General features: G+C 44.2%; 2 protein-coding genes across 2 annotated transcripts in view; both read left to right on the top strand.

Moving 5' to 3' along the window:
• The window catches only part of LOC139646877 (zinc finger MYM-type protein 4-like), a 50,118-nt gene extending 49,706 nt beyond the window's left edge, over positions 1-412 (top strand). Inside the window, exons 28-29 of the mRNA XM_071522655.1 lie at positions 49-117; positions 253-412. Coding sequence (XP_071378756.1) covers positions 49-117; positions 253-412 — 229 coding nt within the window. The remainder of the gene's footprint in view (positions 1-48; positions 118-252) is intronic.
• Positions 413-9,222: 8,810 nt separating this feature from the next.
• Positions 9,223-20,212, top strand: nrde2 (NRDE-2, necessary for RNA interference, domain containing). Its single transcript, XM_071522660.1, has 19 exons — positions 9,223-9,298; positions 10,331-10,436; positions 10,559-10,765; positions 10,939-11,076; positions 11,254-11,519; positions 11,690-11,916; positions 12,382-12,603; positions 13,374-13,563; positions 13,663-13,796; positions 13,948-14,068; positions 14,432-14,604; positions 14,809-14,980; positions 15,352-15,572; positions 15,906-16,407; positions 17,091-17,512; positions 17,747-17,886; positions 18,415-18,556; positions 19,499-19,570; positions 19,794-20,212. Exons 1-19 carry the CDS (start codon positions 9,223-9,225, stop codon positions 19,917-19,919), a joined length of 3,657 nt encoding a protein of 1,218 aa, XP_071378761.1. The 3' UTR covers positions 19,920-20,212.
• The last annotated feature ends 561 nt before the right edge of the window (positions 20,213-20,773 follow it).

The following is a 20,773-nucleotide window of genomic DNA, read 5'->3' as shown; positions in this document are numbered from 1 at the left end:
AACTGAATATAGACTCATCTTCTTCTTCGTCCTATTGCTCTCCTCCAGCCCAGAGACAGTGAAGAAGAGAACTGATGTGTTTTACCTGCAGCCTGAACAGACTGTCCACACAAACAGGTCAGAGGCAATCTTTTTTCTTTAAGTATATCACTTAAGGATTCACAGCAGGGTTTCCCACAGAATCTTTTTAAAATACCAGAAGCCACTGAGATTATAGCAATTGTATTAAATGTCCTTTTCTGACTCGAACAGTCCCCGCTGGTATACTTCCCAGCCACTGGAGGGCAGCACCTTACAGAGCATGCTCACACGCATCCTGGCTGTGCGAGAGGTTCACCAGGAACAGGAAGCGGCCCAGCAGCAGCAGATCTCCACATCCACGGCCTCCACCGACGACGACAGCTTACAGTGACATGGAGCTGCGGTTTTCCACATCCAGCCCGGCTACATCTGTTAAAGAGCGACGGGGAAAAACGGCATATTCCTCCTGAGTCAGTGACTTAAAGCTGGCACTCGCACCCATTCAGTCATGCGGGATCGGTGCTGTCAGGTCTTTGAAATGGGGAGTGGATGGAAGGACGTCGTCCGCCAGGCTTTCAAAGACGGAACCGAGTGGAGACAGGATGACACAGACTGTGTGGGATTGTTGTCAGCAGTTACCTCAGCAGCCATCCCCTCCGCACAAAGACAGAGAATGAGTTTACATTCATCCAACGCTGTCCGATCTGTAAAAGGGAGTGATATAAAAACAGTGATATTTAAAAAAAAAAGCTATAACACCCATCCGGTCATCCCAGATTGATGTTTATGCCCGTCAACTGTCGACATCAGGCGTGTGTTGGGTTTATTTTCAACCAGCGATGGTCCTCTCCAACCTTGTCAGGTGTCCATCCATTACATACACAGACTTCCACAGTATTAGCTTGATGTAAGCAGCAAACTCCCCTCATGAGGACAGTTTATGCTGATGTAGATGATCAGAATTTACACCCATCCAGCACTTTCAGATTTGTTCAAGGAGTAAAGATCGGGCGCTGTTTGCCTGTGATTGTGGATCCTCTTTGCATCAGCGCTCTCTAACTTGCTTCAGAAGTGCTCTACTAATACAGCTATTGTTATCAGTGGTCCGTAATTAGGTTTCGACCAATACAGGTTTTTGAAAGACTGATACAGATATTTTTTGAATTGAAGATGCCGATATTTTGTGCCGATATTCAGCGTGTTAAAATTTGACCATTTCCACGTCAGTGTCTTCTAAAAGAATTACCTTTTCAGTAAGGGTTCCCTCTGAATTTTATTTTCAGCATGGTGGCATGCACGATGCATACTTGTGAGGAATCTGATCTAAATGTCACATTAGAATCAGTTCAGGTTAAGGGCTTCCTACTACAGCCAGTGTAGTATTGATCAATTGTACAATAAATGTGTAATCAAACAAACTGTGTTATAGGAGCCATCATATTTGAGGTGGACGACACTGACTGGCTGATATCCGATTTATGACAAGAAGCCAATATCTGATTCAGTATATTGTCAAACCAATATATAGTCTAACCCTACTTGTAATGATAGAGAAACCTCTGTGACTCTTGTCTATATTATTATATGATATTCTGTTTTTCCCTATTTTATATTCTTGATCCATCATATGTGGCCTTATTCCCTTCCCAACAACATTCCCTGCCTCCCTTCCTTCCTCCCTCACTCCTTACTCCCTTCCATGTGCCCTTGATCCCTAATTTTTTCCAGCGTGCCCTCCGTTCATTCCTTCCGGAGGTAAAGCGGAAGACTAGCTCGTTACCCACCTCCAGTATATTGCGATGCAAGAATTAATCTTCTTTATTCAAAACCTTGAGGCTTAGCTTCTTTAACAAACCACCTAGATTGATTTTGGAACCTTTACAAATATGTTACAATCGTGAATAGGAATGGGAGAACTGTACTGGATTTGACACTGACCTCCACTCCCTACATGTCCTCCCCTCCAGTCTTATTCCAGTCCTTCATTCCCTCTAATGTCTATTTCCTCCTACCAGTGCCATCATTTGCTCCTTTGGGGCAATATTCCTTCTTATGTGTCTTTTCCCCTTCCATATGCCCTTGTTCCCTAATCTGAAGTCAAATGAGGAAAGTGGAAAAGGAACAGTCCCATAATCATCTTTTTTGTGTGAAATCCATATTCCAATTGAGAAGTATTAGATGAGTCATCAGCAAAAAAGAGTAACCTAAGTTTAAAGGAATAAACTAAGTTAAAGTGATGAGAACATGGACACCAAATGTTCTCACTTTTGACATAATGCCAGTGGCCTACTATCACTCTGCATATTGTATGCTAAAGTGTGGAGCATCGAAGACAATGATCTACCAGGAACACATGGATGATTCTGGTGTCTATGTTCTCATCACTTAATGAGTAAATTGACCAATTGCCCAATCTCCCAAAAACTTTGTGTATTCCTTTAAGCTCAGTCCTAAAATGTATGTTTTGGACTGTATATCTTTGATAGATACCACATGGCCACAATGACCATAACATACTGTCGTGGCCATTGGTGCTATTTGAATATTAATGTTACAAATATGATGAATGTTGTCTCAAGATGAAAGATTGTTCAGGAAAAGTATTTCATAAAAAGTATTCATAGGCCCTAAGACAGTCAGGCTTTATGATAATGCACAAAATGCTGTACCACGTATTAACGGTTCATCTGATTTCTTCCTTTCCTTGGTTAGAAGGCAAAGAATATATGATGAAAGCATGATGGAAATGTATCTTTGAAAATGTAATCCAAGTTTGTGTAGTTTTGAAAAATCACATTCACAAAATGTTGGTGTCCTCTGTGAATTTAAGCTTTTAGTGTGTGTGTGTGACGGTATGTGTGTGAGTGCTGCTACTACAGATTTATTAGTGTTATATGTATATATGCATATATCAGTGGTTTTCACAGGGCAGGAAATTGACCTTTTCTCATTTTGCCTTCAGCGATGTGATTTCTTTTTTCATGATTTCCCGTCCCTGAGATCCCGTGCCTGAGAGGCTGACCGACTCTAATGTTTCTCATGGGAGTATTTATTTGTTTATGGGGGCAGTCCAATAAGTATCACTATTTGTGTGATTGCTGAATCAGCAATCACAGGTATAATATTCTTGATCTTTATTATTTTTGTGTGATTGCTGACTCAGCAATCACAGGTATAATATTTCTCGCTCTTTATTATTAATCCTTACGCTTTTTTTGAACCTATCTACTCCTATGACGTTTGTTCAAGAATAGTCCAAAACTGTGTTTTACAGCAATTTCTCTCCTGTGAACATCTCTGTCTGTGACACATTTTGAAACTATCAATATTCCTACAATTTTCACAGCACATACATATATTTTACATCAAACTGTTCACATACTTCTCTCTCTCTCTCACAATGTAAATATCTAAGTGGTAGTATTTGTAGTTTTTGAGTTAGGAACGTTTGTTCGACACTAGTGCTTTACAATAATTTTGCCTACTTTAAACAGCTTTTTCTTCTTGCACATGCAGTATTTGAACTGTAGTAGTTCCCACAATTTCCCCACTACACACACATATTACATATCAAAATGTGTACCTGCTTCCTCTGTTTCTCACAATGTCAATATCTAAGTGATAGCATTTGTAGTTTTTGAGTTATGAACGTTTGTTTCAGAGGTTACCAGTCTCCACACTGTCATTAGGGAGAGAGAGTGCAGCTGTTTCTCCTCTGCTCCTCTCCTCATGTTTACAAACACACACTGGTGCAGGCAGGCAGACCTCCACACACACACACACACACACACACACACACACAGATAGACATGTGCATTAACAAAGACAGACGGACACACACACACACACAGACACACAGTGGGGTCAGCAGGTCCGAAGGTGGTTGGTGCTGGCTGAGATCTTGACACTCCTTACTACTGCTAGTACTACTACAAATACTAGTGATACTGGCACTAAACACACACACACACACAGACAGGCGTGCATTAACAAAGACAAACAGACACGCACATGTGGGAACAGGGAGAGAGACAGACAGAGACACACAGTGGACATCAGCAGGTCAGAGAGAGGTACATCACACACAGTGATCAGCAGGCCAGGAGTTTCTGGTGCTGGCTGAGGTCGTGACACTCTTTCAACTGTAACACACACACGCACACACACACTACTACAACTGCTACTATTTGCATACATGCATACTTGTGAGGAATCTGATCTAAATGTCACAGTAGAATCAGTTCAGGTTAAGGGCTTCCTACTACAGCCAGAGTAGTATTGATCAATTGTACAATAAATGTGTAATCAAACAAACTGTGTTATAGGAGCCATCATATTTGAGGTGGATGACAGTGACTGGCTGATATCCGATTTATGACAAGAAGCCAATATCTGATTCAGTATATTGTCAAACCAATATATAGTCTAACCCTACTTGTAATGATAGAGAAACCTCTGTGACTCTTGTCTATATTATTATATGATATTCTGTTTTTCCCTATTTTATATTCTTGATCCATCCTATGTGGCCTTATTCCCTTCCCAACAACATTCCCTGCCTCCCTTCCTTCCTCCCTCACTCCTTACTCCCTTCCATGTGCCCTTGATCCCTCAAACTACAAACTTGCAAGAGGCTAAAGGGGCATGGGTATGCGTTTTCTTACTGCTGACTGAAACAAAACGTTATGTTTGCCTTGTTGAGAAGGTCAAAGGTCAGTTTCCCCATCCGACTTTGGAGCAGGACAGTAAGAAAATCGTTTTTTTCCCGATATATCCGATAGCACGTGAATGCACAGTTCCATACATACATACAACATTCCATATGAGTAATCTAGCAACCCATTCTATGCCAAAAAATTAGTTTATTTTTAAAACAAAAAAAGCATGGACACATCCGACCAACTCTCCTCCATGGCTGTTTTGGAGGAGAGTCCATCATCACTTCTCCCTCCTGAAGTTTGGCTCCACGTTTTTGGGTTTCTACCGACAGCGGACAGGAACAACGTCCGAGCATCATGCAAGCATTTCAGGGAGCTGGTCGACCAGCCTTCGCTCTGGAGAGACTTCACGGTGGTGCTGAGACAGGCCAGGGAAGCTTCGTCTTCTTTCTTCAGCAGTAACACCACCGGCCCGCAGTACTGGGCCGTGCTCAGCCGCAGGAACATCTGCAGTGTCCTAATGCAGGGGGCCACGGAGGGGACGCTGGAGCAGGCCGCGCGGTCGCTTCCCAATCTGACCAGGCTCGATCTGGATCAGTGTTTGGATGAGAGCCTGGACTGTCTACAGCGGTTTCCAAAGCTCAAACGACTGGCCGTACGCTGCTCTTGGACCCCGCTGCTGCCCTCCTCTCTGCTGCCTCTGGGCCAGCTGACCCACCTCAGTCTCTGCAATGTTCAGGTCCACTCCAGTGGGGATTTACTGCAGGCCGTCTCGCAGCTGACCAACCTGACGTCTCTCCTGCTGCACTACGCCCTGCCCCACACCGTCCCCACCGAGGAGCTCCGTGCCGCGCTCGGCTGCTTGTCCAAACTGAAGGACCTGTCTGTGTGTCTGCACTTTTCAGATTCTTTCTTCCTCCCGGAGAACTTCTTCTGCCCGTCCAGCAGTGAGTCTTCCCATAAACCCCATTACTACTGGGTTTCTAGGTTTTCCTTTGGCTTTACTGAAGAGGATAAATATGTTGGAAGTGATTTTTCAACCTTTCACTCCTTCCACTGTCTAACATTGCCAGAAACTGATTCCTGTTTTGGAATTTATTGTTATAAAAAACAAAAACAAAAACAAACATTCACTCTAGTTTTCTGCTGACATGAGAAATGAAATGGGATTGATGTCATTTAGTTTCAGTTAACCTATTTTGTCTCTTACTCCTCTTATTTCGTTCGCGTTTTCATTATGTTCATATCTACCTTATGTTGTAAAGCACTATTGCTATTATCAGTAGTAATATTACACTTCATTAATATAGCACTGATTGTAGAGACAGAGTTTACAAAGTGACAGTAAGGCACAAATACAAGAATAGCAAAATATAGTTGGATGAGATCAAATAAAAAATGGGAATACATTCAAAAGCAAGATTTAAAAGGATTGAAATTGGGCAAAATGTGTAAGTGTCTCTTGAAAAGCGTCTCATAAAAATACATTAAACAAAAATGGGAGAAAGAGTCAGACGCGCAAATAACAGAGGAAGACTGGACAGAGATATGTGAGACACAGCCAACTGCTGCAAACTCAAGATCCTGGAGGGAGTTTGGATGGAAGAATCTATAGTGCGATTCTTTATCACTCCTAAATTAACAGCACTGCAAACAGGCACACAGAGCCGGGGCTTTTGTTGGAGGCAATGTGGCTGACCATTTCCATATTTTTTGGCCGTGCCCGAAAATACAACCATATTGGCAAGAGGTGGCAGCTGAGATCGATAAGATCATGGGAGTGGAGTTAGGCTACTCATTGATTACACTATACCTAGGAAAAATACCAGAAACTGTTCTACACAAGGATAAATACTTATTAAAGATAGCCTACTTTTGGCAAGTAGTAGGAAAACCATAACTCGTAAATGGTTACAGGTTGATCTTCCGACAGAGTGCCAATGGCTGGGTATTATAAATGAAATACTGTATGGAAAGACTCACATTTATTTTAAGGATGTATCGTATCGAGTACTGGGGAAAATGGATTATGTAGCCTATATACACCATTGAGAAAAGTGTGATATTGTACATCAAGATGTAGGCCTATGTAGAAAAATGTAGGCTACTGTGATCTGGCGTTGTAACACCCATGACCTCCTGTTCTTTGTTTTCAAGTGACAAAAAAAGAAAAGAAAAGCGCCTCGTAAGAATCTTATTGCTCCAGCCATAGAGATATAAAAGTGTTATATCTCTATGGCTCCAGCCTTGTCCAGTCTGGAGGTTCTCGACAGCGGCGTCACCATCGTGACGGAGAAGTCGCTCCGCGGCCTGTCGTCGCTGCGGAGCCTGAAGGTGGTGTCCCTGATGTCCTTCTGCATGCCGCTCACCTTCCTGCTCGTCAATGGGTGTCACATGAGGACGTGGCTGAATGTCGCCCACCGACTGACGGCCCTCCACATATACCGTGAGTCCAGTCTGTGCTGCTGTGTGAAGCTGAATTAACCTGGGATCAGACATGATGGAGACAGTCTGTAAAACCCCATGTGGAAGTTTAGCTTTCTTTGCAGGTTTTATTTGTTCATTGAATTGTTCAATAATATGTTTTGAAAATTAATTCTCTATTTAAAGGCTGAGTTTTAGTGTCCCATGGTGGTCTAAACACCCGGATGAGAATAACATTCCGGGGGAAACACTGAATTATTTTTTTTTGGCATAGTAAAGGCCAAATTTAAAGATAAATCAGCCAAAAAAATACAGAGTTTGGGGTTCATTGTCTTGCTCAGAGGCACATTGACAGCAGTTGTAGTGCGGGAAAGGAAGGCGGTAGGCTATTTGTTATAATAGAAGCATCAGTGTGGTCTAAGAGTGTTTTATTGTTTCTCTCTCCAGGTGGCCCTCCTCTAGATTTCTATGCAGATTGCATTCCGGCCACAGTAACTGATTTGACTCTGGTGTCCATGCGCCTGGAAGACGTGGACCTCGGGGCTTTAGCCGTTCGGCTCCCGGGCCTCCTCCACCTTCACTTGGACCCACGCGAAGCTGTCAGACTCAGTCGCCTCCCACAACTCTTACCTCAACTCAGGACCCTCAAAATAAGGTGAGCGGCAATGCGATTACAGTCGAGAAGCAAATCCACAGCAGGGCATTCGTTTTGGAGACCCGCAGAAGATTAAAGTCACGATGAAATGAAAAATGACTTTTTCACCTTATTAGCTAATTCTCCATATACTAATGTACATCTAAAATTCCCACAAAAATCCAGAAAAAAAGGCTTTGCTTTGTTTTCTGACATGTTACACACGGGTCTTGATAGCACCACGGAAACCTTCTAACACAGATGCCTTGTTGTAATCCGATATCCAATACCTAAAATCCAGCATCCTCACATGTGTTTCACTCAGACCAAGGGAAAATATTATACTTTATAGAATACTGGCTGGAAATCATCTGATTTATTACTCTGTGAGTAATCAGCAGCTTGTTTCCGCCTTTACTCCAACGCCAGGTATCATAGATCCATGGACAGCGACTTTCTGATGCTCCACCAGCTGCGGCATCTGCAGCGACTGGAGATCCTGGAGGCCCGCTGTCACCCCGAGCCCGAAGGTCAGGAGAGCAGCCGCCTGTCGCACCTGGTCAGGCAGCTCCAGATCCTGTCCGACCACAGGATCCACATCGTCACCTCGGAACGCCAGACAGATCCCCTGACCTGCCTCTGTTTTTAGGACTCACAGGCCGTCCCGTAAGCAGCAGGTCGCAGGGTCAGTCAATAAAAAAACACATTTTATATACAACTTTATCTGCCTACTTGTTATTCAATTCCAATTGAACACATCCAGCAGGCAGTGACGTCCTGCTGTGGCCTTTGCGATCACAACACGACGTAAATGAAAATGACTCATTTTATTGGTTTTATTTGAAAGGTAGGCTATATGTCATTTCCTACATTTGACTGCTGATATTTGATTGTTGGTGATGTCAGAATTCAGGAAATCTGAGGAATCAGGATCCATCGCCAAACCCAAGTAGTATTTCCCTCCTGAAAGCCGAGATGAATGATATTTTCAACGAAGCACGTAGGCCTATCTACCATGTTACGCTTGGGACGTGAATGCAGCCTTTTTTCTTTCTTTTTTTTTTTTTTTAAACTTTATTTAGCTTATGAATGTTAACAGCATCATAGCCTATTACAGTACAACAAATTTAGGCCTACAATTCCAAAAAGTAATAAAAAAAATACTATTACCTGTGATATAACAAAAAAAGATTCATATATATCATATACAGTATAAATATACATAAACGGTCCATATATATATATCAAATGAAGAAATTGAGTAAATAAACATGAAAATAAATGAATATAATATACAATCAAATTACATACACTAAAATAGTATTAAATTAAATTAAAACAACCAAGTCTACTTTTTTGTTTTCAATCAATCGTTTTCTTTTTTTTCTTGTTCTTTTTAAATCATAAGATTATCCAATTCAGTTAGAAACACGTGTGCACGCCCAGAGTAACTGTCAGTGACGTCATATTCCTGCGACTGTTTACATGTTACATATCAATATGGCTCTGTTTCCAGCTTTTGCGGGAGTAACAAGTAACAAAGTCGATGATTCGTCTAAAGGTGATCATTTTTTCATATGACATGCGTTTTATTATCCGCTTTCTGTTGCTTTCAGTCTCATTTCTTGAATATTGTTACTGAAAACCGACAAACCTTGCCAAAACTCTAGCTAGCTAGCCTCGGCTAACCTAACGGCAGCCCGTCGTTGAAGTTGAACGAAAGACATGTTGCTTATCTCTTAGTGAGTTTTAATTCAGTGTCATGCCTTCAGAAAGCCAGGATATCCACCTTTGGCCTGTTATCTGCTCATATATGATGCCAATATCCTATCGGCGTAATTAGCCCCAGCGTCTGTAGTAGCACAGTGATAAAATCCATTACTTTTTGTTGAATATTATAGGTTACTACTACTACTACTACTACTACTATGACTGCTACGGCAAGGCAAAGCAGGCATTGAAGTAGCCCTGATAGTTCCATTCTCTCTTGTATATAGAGAAATGTAATGTAATGTTGCCTTGTTTATCGGCAAAGGCGCATACCTGATAGAATAAAATAAGACCAGTTTGTAGGATAAATTTGTCTGATCAGTCGACATACGTCCAACATACCAAGCAACACTTGGTTCAATGAAATTTCAATCTTTGCTACTGATTTGCCTGTTATTCCCATAGTCTTCTTCTGCCACAATGGACCGTGGAGGGCGGGAGCAAGCAGTGTGAACTAATTGTAAAGGTTAAGATTTTATTGAGATTTAGTGCTGCTTGGTCAATCACTTGTATGCCGAAGTTACCTGAAGATCCTAACGATTCATAAAAGGTCTTATGTCATTCTATGAGATGTGTATGTTTGCCACTAAGCAAGGCCATATTGAAGTGCCAGGTGTTTTTTGAATGGAGTTTGGCAAGTTCCCTCCATACCAGAGAAAACAAAGTATGGAGGTTAGTAGGGTAACTAGTGGTCTAGTATACTCTTAGTTATCCCTGCTATATTGTATCAGGCAGTTATTCAGTGATCATGTATAACATGCACCCTAAACCCTCTTGGTGATTATTGATTAACACACACTCTTTTTGCACCCTCTGCTGTCAGAATTAGACTGGCTGACCAATAAAAGTTTTCGGTCTGATGATGCCCTCTCTCTTCACCACCGGGCTTTAGAGAAGACCAGCGAGAGGCACAACGAAAAGGAATCAAGGTACAAAGCGTTGCATTTCTCAACACCGCCTTCGGTAACTGCTGCGTTTTCTGTGCTGGTCCCATGTCCGCTTGTTGAATCTGTGACTCTTCTAAACATCGACTCAACCCTCTAATCCTCAGTCGAGGCAGGGAGGCGAGCTCTAAGGAGGAGGAGGGTGAGGAAGAGGGTGATGTGCCATCCAAAAAGAAGAGAAAAAAGAAAGAGAAGAAGAGGAAGAAGAAGAAGAAGAAGCACGAGAAGAGGAGTGGGAGGTCTTCGGACAGCAGTGGTTCGGACTCTGAAACAGTCTACCCCAGTGACCTCAGAAGGGAGCAGGAGGCGGATAGGTACACACACACACACACACACACACACACACACACACACACACACCATGTTTACATCAGGCACATTTTGACGCCTACTCTCACACACTGTAGCACTGGCTTAATTGTGCTCTGTATGTCTGATTGGTTGTGTGTGTGTGTGTGTGTGTGTGTGTGTGTGGCCATGCCTTTAGTACCCCGGCTCCGTTAGCCAGTCGTTTCTCCTGGTTGGATGACGTCCAGTCCACCACAGAGCAGCCATTCTGTGTGGACCAAAAACCAGACCCAGCCAACTGGACATACAAGTCCCTGTACAGAGGAGACATAGCCAGGTAACACACACACACACACACACACACACACACACACACACAGTCTCTCTCTCTCTCTCTGTCTCTCTCTCTAGGGAAGTAACTCACACATGCAAGCAGTTTGTCTTTCAACCTCTTTTCTTATATAGTGACTCCTCCCCATGCTTGTGTGTGTGTGTGTGTGTGTGTGTGTTCCAGATACAGGAGGAAAGGCAGCTCAGCCTTGGGCCTGGACCCTCGCAACCAGGAAATCAGCTGGGAGGAGTCCGAGCCAAACAAGAAGAAGAAAGGCGGGGACAAGAAGAGAGGAGCGGACCGATACTTCTCTTCGGCCAGTCGCCACCTGCTGCGGTCTGAGCCCCCCGTGCCGTCATTACCCAGGATTCCAGAGTGCGCTGACATCACCAGCCCCACCTCCTTCCTCCCTCTGGGTGGTGAGCAGGGGGAGGGCAGGGGCGAGAAAGGTAAGAGACCAACTTTTTTTGTCTAAAGCTGGGGATACAGTACATCACATAAGTCGTAGAAACACACACACTTCACCACCAGTTGGTCCATAACGTCTCTGGTACATAACTTCATCTTATCCCCTTTTAATCCTCTCGCCTAACTTGGAACCTTCTACGCGTCGACCCAGGTGAGAAAGTGCAGACGTCGTGGGTGAACCCCCTCGGCGTGTACGACGCCTCCACCGCCCTCTGGCTGCAGGGGAAGGGACAGCAGGAGCGGACGGACGGCCAGAAGCAGGAGACGCAGACGGGGCAGAGCGCCGCCCTTCTGGCCGGGAGGACCGAAGAGTTCAACAGGCGGCTCAGAGAACAGCCAGAAGACCCTCAGCTTTGGATCGAGTTCATACGATACCAGGTCGGGAGATTCTAGATGTTTTTTCTACTATGTTCACCTCTGCTTTAATTTACTTGACTCTTCTTTACTCTGGTAGCAGTAAGCTATGAATTCATATGCTGTTGTCTGTTTTAATTATTTGAATAATCACCGTCCAAAAGATTTATATTTTGACCCTTCACCCTGCATGTCAAAAGTTTTCAGTACACCTGTTGAAAGAGACACATTTTCCATTTTCCTGACAACTGTAGCACAATTTTATCGAGCGGCATAGTTATGCTGCATTCATGTCATATGAGGGAAATAATAGATACGAGCTTCCTCCTTGAAAATACCATTCACCGCAGCTTTCAGGTGCTGAATACTACTTTGAAAATTGGGGTTTAACGATGGACCTTGATGTCTCTGCCTTCCTGACGTACATTGCCTACAAGGAAATACCTGTAGTCAAGTGTAGGGAATGATAAATTCATTTCAAATCCCCAGGATGAGCAGAGTGCGGCAGCATTTGGAGGCGAGGAGGAGCAGCAGGGCGATTGGCTCGAGCGTCGGAAGTCCTCCTACCGGGCGGTGCTGGAGAAGAAGCTGAGCATCGCGGAGCGCGCCGTGGCCGCCAACCCCGGCTGCATCGCCCTGCTGCTGGAGAGACTCAGGATCTGCCAGGAGCTCTGGGAACCCTCGGCCCTGGCTAAAGAATGGAAGAAACTGGTCAGTCGAGAGAGTTTTTGTTTTTGCCTGTTGGTGTGTTTCACAAAGTGCAGTGCTGCACACTCAGGGTGGGATCACACCTACAGTTTGTTTTCATTGGTCAGAACCAGAGTGAAACAGTTTACTTTGTTGCATTTCTGTATTTGGCTCATTTAGGTTCACATTGCCCAATTGCAAGTGAACCAGGGCTTGTAAACAAATGTCACATGGACACACAAGTAGCTATTGTATTGGACAGAATCCACCAGTCATTAATGAGCATGACTGTTGTGAGAATTGGGAAAGTTTGTTGTTTGTATTCAATTCAGTGTATATGAAGTGATTAATGAATATGTATGAATTCCACACTTTACACAGATATTTATGAATGGGATTCCTAGACATGTTTTTTTTCCCATTCCATTACTTACACTTTTATGACTATTTCATGATATAGACTGAAATTTCCAAGACCAACATTTGTCATGTCTATCATATCATTCATATTTCTTTTTCTCATTTTTGAATCACCATTTGAATATATCATGTCCAATGCTAATATTGACTGTTTTTGCTTTCAAGGGTTCCTCTGTTATGCATTTCTTTATTTGTTGAGGTGGATTCTGATGGATTTTTCATTTCGTGGCTTTGTGACATGAGGATAACGCACGTCACCATAGGTGGAAAAAAACATGGATCCAGATAGACTCCGAAAGCCCCGAAATGACAACACTTGAGAGGGCCATGTTCCAAAGCGGCTAACTCTTGTTGTTTGATCTGTTTCGTCTCAGGTGTTCCTCCACCCAAACAGCGCCCCCTTGTGGAGGGAGTACCTGCTGTTCACCCAGAGCTACTTCAGCACCTTCACTGTGTCGAAGGTCAACTCGGCCTACGGGAAGTGTCTGAGCACGCTCAGTGCAGTGCGCGACGGCGGAATGGTGTCTCATCCTGCCCTGCCAGGGACTGAGGAGGACATGCTGGGTAACAGATTTCTCTAACCTTGATTTATCCAGCGATGTCATGCTGTGCACTGAATATTTTGGTTTTCTGATTGCCTGTTCTTCTTCTCTTTCTGTCCAGATATCTTCAACCAGCAGTGTCACTTCCTGCGTCAGTGTGGTCAGTCAGAGAAGGCGGTGTCTCTGTTTCAGGCTCTGATCGACTTCACATTCTATAAACCTGACAGTGTACAAGGACTGTCCACCAAGCAGCAGGTACACACACACACACACACGTTTGCATTACTATACTTGTGAGGACCTTCACTGACCACATTCATTCCCTAAGCTCTAATCTTAACCCTTAATCACCACTACATCATTACAACCTAAACCTAACCTTAATTGTATGTGTGTGTGCCTGCAGGTGGAGTTCTTTGAGCCGTTCTGGGACAGCGGGGAGGCGAGGGTTGGCGAGGTGGGGGCCAGAGGTTGGAAAGCCTGGATGCTCCAACAGGAGAGAGGAGGGTGGCTACAGCCTAGTGCAGGTAACACACACACACACATAGTCTCACTGAACCCGTTAAATCCTCTCTTACCGCTTCTGTTGGATAAAGACCTGGTATCTCAAAAAGTTAACTTTTTTTGAAAAAAACTAACAAAGTATACCATGTGTCCTGTAGAACTGTCTTGTCAGGGTGGAAAAGCCTCTGAAACAGCACTTAGACCATCATGGGACACTAAAACTCTCCATTGAAAACCAGACTAATGAAATTCTTCTAGGTGTGTTAGCAGCTCCTTAAGGCAGGGTGAGGCAGGTTTCACTGCAGGTTTTAGACTGTTCAGTAAAATCCTCCCACGGCACTCCATCGGGAAACTGAGCTGAGTGTGTGTTTTGTATGTGTCTTCAGAGGAGGAAGACGAGGAGGAAGACGAGGGGGAGGAGGTGAAGGATCGGAGCCAGCCCAGATGGACAATCTGGCTGCATGTGGAGTCGTCCCGCGAAGCAGCTCAGTGGCTGCCCTGGAGGCCCGACAAGGTCAAGGGCCAGTCAGAGGAGGACTGTGACGACCCAGACAGACAGGTACTGGGTGGGTGGAGCGACAGATGGAGGGAGGGAGAGAGAAGAAGACAGTAATCCAACGTGTCTTTGTCCAAATTAGTTTGGAGCTCAATGCACAACCCGATAGAATGAATAACTTCCCTCCTTTCTTTGTGACAACTTTGTTTAACCGCTTTGTTTAATGTCTCTCTCTCTTTTTCTCTCTGTCTCTCCTTCCTTCTCTAGGTGTTGTTTGATGACATCGGTCCATCTCTAATTTGTCTGTCAACGCCAGACCTCCGTCTCCGTCTTCTCCTCCACTTCTTGTCATTCCTGGGTCTGCCTGTGGACTCCTTGCTCTCTGCTGCCCCCTGTCAGCCCGGCCTGCTGCTGGAGGACCTTTCCCTGCTCACTCAGGGTAAACATGATTCATCAGAGTAATAAGAAATAAGAATTTATCGCAAATTTACTCAAAAGTCAGTGGAATTTGTCTTTCTGCATCTAATAATAACAATAATAATCATAATAATAATAATAATGAGACATTCACATCCTCTCCTTTTCTCTGTTCACCCCTTCCATTACTGAAGTTGGCATAATCAAACATTGATTGTTCACCACCATACCATACTTACCATACTACCCAAAATAAAATAGAAATAAACATGAAATCTTTGTAAATAATCACCATAATGCAACCAATATTAAGCAACTGCCTTCAGTATAATCAACTTGAAGCATGTAATCAGGGCGAAGGAAGTCACCGTTCTCACTCGTGTCGTTTCCCAGGTAATGACCTCCAGCGGCCCTTGACCTCCCACGGCCTACCTGACCCCGGGGTCAACTCGGTGGGTCACATGACCACTCTCCAGGGAGCCAGGAAGTGGGCGGGGCTGGGGAAGCAGGGGGAGGGGTTTGTCACCAACGTGCTCAGTATGGTCCAGCCGCTCCTGCCCGCCCGCCACCGAGCCGTCCTGTCACTCAGCTGGATGCAGTACGAGAAACTCAAGGTAGGAGCCTGTCTGTCTGTCTGTCTGTCTGTCTGTCTGTCTGTCTGTCCAGCTGTCTTGCAGTTTCAGGCTGGGAGAGATTACAAGAAGCTTGGGATGGGAAAAGAGGACAGAATGGTAGAAAACATTCAGAGTTCCCACTTGGACCGATTCTTGACATACTCAAGTCTGGTTTAAGTTAAAGGTTTTCACAACTGGGATGAAGCAAGTATGTTAAGAGTCGGAGAAAAAGCAGTGGGGTCAGCTTGGTTTCGGGTCAGTTTGAATGATAAAATGGTCTTTTCTCGTCACCACCGGTGAATGTGTCTGCGTTTGTGTGTGTGTGTGTGTCAGGTCCTGCGCTGCTTGCACGGCGGCAGCAAGAAGCGCCTCCGCTCTCAGGGCAAGAGCAGCAAGCGGGTGGCCAAGCGGCTGCTCAAAGAGCCCGACAACCGCTCGTCGCTAGAGCTGTGGCGGGAGTACGGCCATCTGGAGTGGCTGCTGGGGAACGTCGACGACGCTCGCAAGGTGTTCTCCACGGCGACGGGGATGGGAGGAGCCAAAGGGCTGAGTAGCCCCACCCTCTGCGAGCTCTGTCTGCTGTGGGCCCAGCTAGAGGTGGAGGACGGAGGGAGGGAGGGAGGCAGCGGAGGACAGGCCGAAGCGACCGCCTCCCCTGCGGTGTGTGTGCTAACCAGGCTAGCAGAAGGAGCCTCCTCATCCTCCTCTTCATCCTCCTCCCAGTCCCTCTCCTCAGTCTCCATCCTAAAAGCCAGGAGGTCGTATGAACAGGCTGTGACAGCCAGCCTGTCTGCCCTGGACCAAGACCTCCACAACTCTCAGGCCAACAGAAAAGGTAAATTTTATCTGCAACTTCTGTCTGGATGTGAACAAAAGTACTAACTGTAGCATTTTAACATTAATAAATCATTAGCACAATAATTTTTAGACATTCGTATGATTACCATAAACAAACAAGACCGTTCGACAGAAGTTTGGCAACCTTTACCAGCCTCTACTCTGCATTTTACATTGTGTGACACCACGTCCGATTTTGTGGGAAAACTGCTTCTTTGCTTTATGGCACAAAGGAATATTGCTTGACAGCACAAAACAGGAAGAGGGCGCTGTTCTTCCAGCACAAACAGAGCTAAAGCGTTCAGAGTTTCTGATAATAGCAGATGGTAAAATGGGGCAGTAGCAACATTGTCTCAGCCCTGGTCTTGTTTCTTTATGGTAATTATACCAAGATATCATAATTAATCTGATCATGATATATTGATGTTTAAAAATGCTCGAAGTAACACCGTAAAGACTTCCCTAACACTGTTGGACAACTGTTGCTGTAAGGTTGCGTCTGCTTCTACAAGTCTGACATGTCAAGCTAGAAAATGGCAGTACTGCAGTTATGAAATTGTATTTTTGTCGTGCCATTTTTTAAATTCCAATTTACACTGTTTGTAATGCAGCAGGACCCTGTTGAATGTATTATTAGAGTATTATTTCATCTCATTGCTCATCACCTCACTTCACCATCAGATCAAGAAGACTTGGTAGGAGAGCGGCTGAGGCTGAGGGGGCAGGTGGGCTGCTACGCTCTGTTCCAGTACCTCACCATGGGCGTCCACGCCGCTAACGTGGTCTACAGCCAGGCTAAAGACAGGCTGGAGGGGCTCCACCGCGCGCTAACGCTCGACCGCGCTAAGCAGCCAAACGTTAGCGAGAAAGCAAACCTCACTAGCGTCGACGCAAACGGCACCACAACTGACTCCGGCCATGCTAGCAGGCTCTATGCTAACGGGTTAGCTTGCGAGTGCGAGGCATTAGCAGTGCAGCACACGGCGTTGGTGAGATATCATACCAACGTCAGTGTGTTTCCCCTGGCGACGCTGAGACAGACGCTGACCTCTTCCCTCTCCGTCTGGTCCAACAGCGCCCCCCTCTGGAGCATTTACATACAGGTAAGACTCAGGTCATTTACCAGAATTCAGTTCACTTTTATTTTTACCACTGAGAGTTAAAATCCGGTCTGTCAGTCTGTCAAGATTCACTCCTGTAGATCAGATGCTATCAAACTTCATGTTTTACAGCAATTGAGAAAACCTCCCTGCACTTTCCATCCATACCGTACAGAACCTGTACTTGTTGTACCTGTTTATTTTGCCGTGACGTCCTTCATGCGACCTGTTTCTCAGGTGGAGAAGCGGTACCACAGCGCTGGCCGGGCACGCCGCTTTTTTCACTCCGTAACCAGGGGCGACAGCAGCGTGGTGCCACGCCTCTTTGCCATTGTTGCCGAGCAACAGAGGAAGCAGCTGGTGGACGCTGCTCAGAGGTAGGAGCAGAAAGGATGATGGGCAGATACAGGATTATGCTGCATGCATGTCGGATCAGCAACGACTTGGACATTTTCACATGTTCAAACTCATTTAAAGTTGTCATGCTGTGATCTGTAGACTTTGGCTGCTCCTGATCAGCTTTTTCACACTTAACACACATCTACTTAGTGATGATGCATTTGAGTTCATGTTTTACAGCAAAACCAAACATTGCAATGTCAACCACAAACCAAAAATCCAGAAAGTAGTTGTGTCCCGCCAATGTGATTTTAAGAATTATGATCACAAAATGACTTAAAGGAAAGCTATTCTTTTTGGTTTTGGTTTTATTTGAAATGAATAGTGAAAAGTTAATTGAATACCAACACAAATATCAATCTGTATCAAAATTCCTATGATGTATTAAAAATTGTAAAATAGCAGAGGAACTGTGCTGGATAAAAATAATCAGACCAAATTCACAGTTAAGTTCTGAGTTTGTCATTATTACTAGAATGTGGCTCCTTCCTGTTGGGTCTCTGTAGGTCTGGTTGCCATGACGCTGCCCTGCCCATCCTGCCGGAGAATGGCCTTAGCAACCGTATCCGGAGCCTGTTTGAAAGCGCCATAGCAACAGAGATGGGTGCTCACTGTCCGTTACTTTGGAGGATGTACATGCACTTCCTGGTGAGAAAGGAAACACACACACACACACACACACACACACACACACAGTTTTACTACACTTGTGAGGACACGCTTCATTTCCTACCCTTGACCAGTTGATCGCTGTTTGCCTTTCAGTTGATCACATGATGAATATGAGGGAAAAATGACAAATTGGGGAACATTCATACTCCTGTTGAACAGTCATCCAATACTGCCTTGGTTACAAGCTTGACTGACATCAAGTTAGACAAATCCCTGCTCAGCAGCCTTCACTTTTTTCACAGACTCTGCTTGTCTCCACAAACTTTCAGACAAAAACATTGCAGCTCAAAGTGCTTTACAGTCACTATAAAACAGATAAAAATACACAACAAATGAAATAGTAGAGCAGGGTAGAAGAAGAGGATGTGAGAAGAGAAACAGCAGGATTTGCAAACAAACTAGACAGGTTACACATACATTACACATACATTATTTGCACTAAAAATTCAGAAGTTGTAAGCTAAAATTAATTTTGGCTAAATGGGGGTTAATTTTGGCAAGTTGGGTTTGAAAGCATTGAATACCACAGTACCTTCCCTATGACGCTAATTAGCAAGTGATGACAGGTCTAATCATCTCTGTCAATGTCCCACTTACAATGGACTAAGACTTTCATTTTGCATCAGACTGTCAAATCCTACTTCTGTACAATAACCTTTCCGGTCATAATTTAATTAGATTTCAACAATGTTAAAAGCCCAGCTGACCCGCTGAATTGTAAGAGACAGACTCAGAATCGTTCACCCTCTGTTCAGTCAAGCAAAGTGGACCATTTGGCTTGATAGAAGTACAAGAACGCTCTCACACACACAATAAGCTCAGCCTAGATAGACCCACTTTGTAAAATATCCACATTTGGGTGCACAAATACTGGCTGTCAGTGAGGTTTTATATGTGTGTGTGTGTGTGTGTTTGTAGGTGTCAGGAGGGAACGTGGATAAGGCCAGAGGGATCTTCTACAAGGCTTTACAGAATATTCCCTGGGCCAAGGTGAGACGCACAGCTTTCACTGAGAGCTTTCCTATCAGATTATAACCGTTTATCCCCTTCCGCTGCATTTTTTAATTCTGCAGTAAATTAATTCTCTCTCTCTCTCCCTCTCTCTCTGTGTCTGGCTGTGCGGGTGTGTCTGAATGCATGGATGAATGTGTATTTGCATTCATACCTGTGCGTATGCCTACATCTGCATTCGTGTGTGTGTGTGTGAGACCAGGGTCTGTACATGGACGCAGTGCAGCTGTTCCCTGAGCATTTGCAGGAGTTTGTAGATCTGATGACAGAGAAGGAACTACGGCTCAGACTGCCTTTAGAAGAGCTGGATATACTGCTGGAGGACTGAACACACACACACACACACACACACACACACATACACTCTCATCCTCATCTCACTCAAGAGCTAACTCTTGTGTCCGCTTTATTGGTAGCATGCCCGCCTACCGTCTGACACACTGGATGGCAAGGACAGGACACACACACACACACACACAAAGACGCATAAACTCAGATGCTTACACACACACACACACACACAGCTGCAGTATTGAACAGTGAAGTTGCAGTGAGCTTGTCTGAATCCAGGCAAGGAGCCAGCTTCTCTACTGAAAACGCTTTATTTTCACACTAAACCACTAGTGCTGTTTTAGTATTTGACATTGTCAATAAAAATTTGATTTTCATCTGGGTGTTTTGTAGCTTTGTTTTTATAGATTTTACACTGTGTCAGGTTGAAGAGCTTTAAACAGATTAAATGTCATATTATAGAATTTTATGACGTTTATCTTTATTAGGCTATATGAAGAGCAAGCAACATTGACATCAAAGGAAACAGATCAAAAAATGCTAATACTGTGATAAGTGACAAACAAAAGGTAAAGGGATAAATCAGGATATAACTTTCTGAGAATGCAAACAGTTGGGAGAGGACCCTCAAATATCAGGCATTTGGAAAAGTACTGCTTCATCTGAAACTAAAGTAAATCCAATTCAACTATTTTTTTCATCATCAGAATACAATCTGGTATTCTCTAATGGGCATTTGGGAGTTTCTGGACCACTGGAATAGGAGACTGGTACGTTTTGACTCCATGATGATGATGATGAAGACTGCTGTGCATCTGCTTGAGTTGAGAATAACTTTGGTTCAGAGAAATCCAAGAGCAGAGACAGTGCAAACCAATCTTCACCCATAGA

This window comes from Centroberyx affinis, unplaced genomic scaffold (genome assembly GCF_046629955.1).
Source record: "Centroberyx affinis isolate AG114_WGS23_722 - 3 ecotype Tasmania unplaced genomic scaffold, CSIRO-AGI_Caff_v1 ptg001012l_1, whole genome shotgun sequence".
NCBI classification, from domain to species: domain Eukaryota; kingdom Metazoa; phylum Chordata; class Actinopteri; order Beryciformes; family Berycidae; genus Centroberyx; species Centroberyx affinis.
The sequence above is the reverse complement of the archived record's forward strand: the minus strand, read 5'-3'. Positions and strand labels throughout refer to the sequence as shown.

What these genes read in the sequence shown, in the direction of transcription:
- nrde2 (XM_071522660.1), top strand. Translation starts at nt 9,223, where the DNA reads ATGTTACATATCAATATGGCTCTGTTTCCAGCTTTTGCGGGAGTAACA. An exon ending in TACAGAGGAGACATAGCCAG is followed by an intron (nt 11,077 to 11,253) that starts GTAACACACACA and finishes TGTGTGTTCCAG; the next exon opens with ATACAGGAGGAAAGGCAGCT. An exon ending in GTGACGACCCAGACAGACAG is followed by an intron (nt 14,605 to 14,808) that starts GTACTGGGTGGG and finishes TTCCTTCTCTAG; the next exon opens with GTGTTGTTTGATGACATCGG.